General features: G+C 39.0%; 1 protein-coding gene across 1 annotated transcript in view; it reads right to left on the reverse strand.

The window, feature by feature from the left end:
- The window catches only part of LOC109545326, a gene marked incomplete in the record, with an annotated part of 13,548 nt that overhangs the window by 10,029 nt on the left and 1,026 nt on the right, over nucleotides 1-2,493 (reverse strand). Inside the window, 1 exon segment of the mRNA XM_048663914.1 lies at nucleotides 1,566-1,865. Within this exon segment, the coding sequence (XP_048519871.1) occupies nucleotides 1,566-1,865 (300 nt within the window).

The following is a 2,493-nucleotide window of genomic DNA, read 5'->3' on the forward strand; positions in this document are numbered from 1 at the left end:
AGGCTACATCCTGTTACAATTTAACCAGCGCCGAAAAAATCGAAGAATAGTCAAAGATATTCACGGATACCTTTGTGGTATTAGGCAATCATATGCAAATTGATTTGCAAATGTTCTTTTTGAAGTTCAAAAAATACCTGATTAAATCCGTTAGGCAACAATAGAGCGATTAATTTGCTTCTTCAATTCCAGCAAAGAATGCAAATGTCCATTGCAGTCGGTTATTCATATGTGAAGATGTTTTCTTTTTCAACCGTTATTTTGATTTCGCATTATTTTATCAAAAATCTGAGGCACTATTTCCCAATTAAATCACATTTTCAGTCGTTTTATTCTCAAAGTTCGTCCTTTCCATGCGGAAATGCCCACTGATAATTTACGATTGCCGAGACCATTTCCTTCCTGATCGCTCTCTTGTTAATTTTTCTGGCCCGGATAATCGCCGAAGGCGACAAGCCTTTGAGACCCTTCGGGCATCAGAAGCTTTTCGCTTTTAATTGGAATATTACATAATCGAGTGTGGAATTCGACTACAGGAATTTAAGGTTTTATTGTTTGTTAACCACCAGAAAACACACGCAAACAGTTATTTTGCTATGTTGCTTCAAATTGTTAATAATCGGCTTAAATTAACCGCTGACATGTTTGCCAATTAAGAAGTTATTAACAAAAATATCGTGTATCGACATTTAATCTATACGGATTTTGTCTAGATATACGAGCAAAGGCTACCGGATCTAGCAAATTAGATCAGACCTATCGGATTATTAGTCATGCCAATTAACACCGAGCGCAATTTTCTGTTTCAGAATACTCGTGGGACGCAAATCGATAATTAATGGGGCAAAAAGTATGGGAATATTAAGTAGTTTTTGGATGAGCCCGAATAATTAGCCAGTCTTGTGTCTTCAAGCGAAGAATTTTGATGAATGAGCCATTTATCCAAGGTGTCTCTAACAAAGTCCACTCGCGGCTCAGATTCCGGGGCATCCATCAAGGAAAATATAAAAAAAATACTGAAAAACCATCCGCTCTTGTTGATAGAAGTAACCGAACAGCCCGTGAGGTCATCGAGGGATTGGTACCGCAAAAAATCGATAAATAGAATGGGACCTTCACATTTTCGATAAGGATGTTCCAGTTCCTTTTACGGAATATTTCACATCCTTTTAGCGGCATTTGTCACATCTATCAGTGTTAATCATCTTTGGCTCAGTGCAAGCGACAAGTTGAAGCGATTTTCCTCGGCGGATTTACGCCATAAATAAACGAATCTTATGAGCTCATACACATACGTACTATGTAACATTTGCAATTATAACAAGGATTCCGGTTGTGACCCCATAAAAGGACAAATATCCGTAGGAGGCGCTTATTGAGCCTTTCTCGTTCTGTAGGCGCCTTGCCTTAATCAGATTGAAAAAAACTGCAAGACCTTGGTTTTCATATTTCTTTAAAAACACTGCAAAACGATGGGAAATGAAAGTCAAACTACCCACTAAACGATCATATGCGGAGGTTTCTTGCGAACAATTTTAATGTTTTTTGAAAAAAATTGCACTCACCGTGTTTTGCATATCCCACATGCCAGACAAGCGGCTTGGATGGAAGGTGATGTTGGTGGAAGCGCCCAAAAAGGCCGTTTCCAGTATGAACAGCTCCGCATGTTTGCTCAGCGCCTTAAAGTCGAAATACTTAGCGACCAGTTCAGGTTTCGATGGCACGGACAAAGCGATGTCCAAGTCGGAACCCAACTTGGTCTTGATCGTCGAAATAAAGTCGCTGATGTCGTTTTTCGAAGTGAGTTTCTTCAGGTTCAGTTCCAAACCGTCCACTTTTGTCGATTTGAGCAAATCAATCAACCCCTGCAACAAACAAGGAGTTGAACGGGTTTTTCCTGCAAAGTTCTTGTAATTGAGTTGCACAGTTTCAGAACCAGTTTAACGGTCTTTCCACGTAATGATGAAGAAACGCTCTTTGCGATCTCAATTATAATCCTTTTGTGAAAATGGCAATACAAATTCCTAGCAAGGCTGTTAACTGTTGGGGCACAGATTAACATTTTCCAATGATTTAATGCCAGCTCCTTTTACGGGCAATTGATTTGGCGCTTTTACAACAATTAATCCATGCGCTGTTTTTTGCTTTTCTGCGTTGATGACTTTATGCGATATCATTATTCTGAAATAATTGCTAATTACCTGAATAGCGGCCGGTCCAAAAACAAGGCAAAATGATATAATCAACTAACTGATACCATCAATACGAACAAGAGAAGGTATTAGAAAGTGGGCAGCCACACCCAGATGAATTTGAAAAATTCCAGCAAATTGTAATAATTCATTATTCGGTTGTAATTCCTCAATAAAACTGCAATTGTGCCACTATGCAGATTGATGATAAGATTTAATCGGGAAATCAGGCGCATTTCATGGATAATTGCGGACTAATCTTTGGGCCACTCAATGTTTGGTAATCAGGCGTACTGGTAGA

This window comes from Dendroctonus ponderosae, unplaced genomic scaffold (genome assembly GCF_020466585.1).
Source record: "Dendroctonus ponderosae isolate FM_Combo_2020 unplaced genomic scaffold, Dpon_F_20191213v2 Dpon_F_20191213_2, whole genome shotgun sequence".
Taxonomy (NCBI): domain Eukaryota; kingdom Metazoa; phylum Arthropoda; class Insecta; order Coleoptera; family Curculionidae; genus Dendroctonus; species Dendroctonus ponderosae.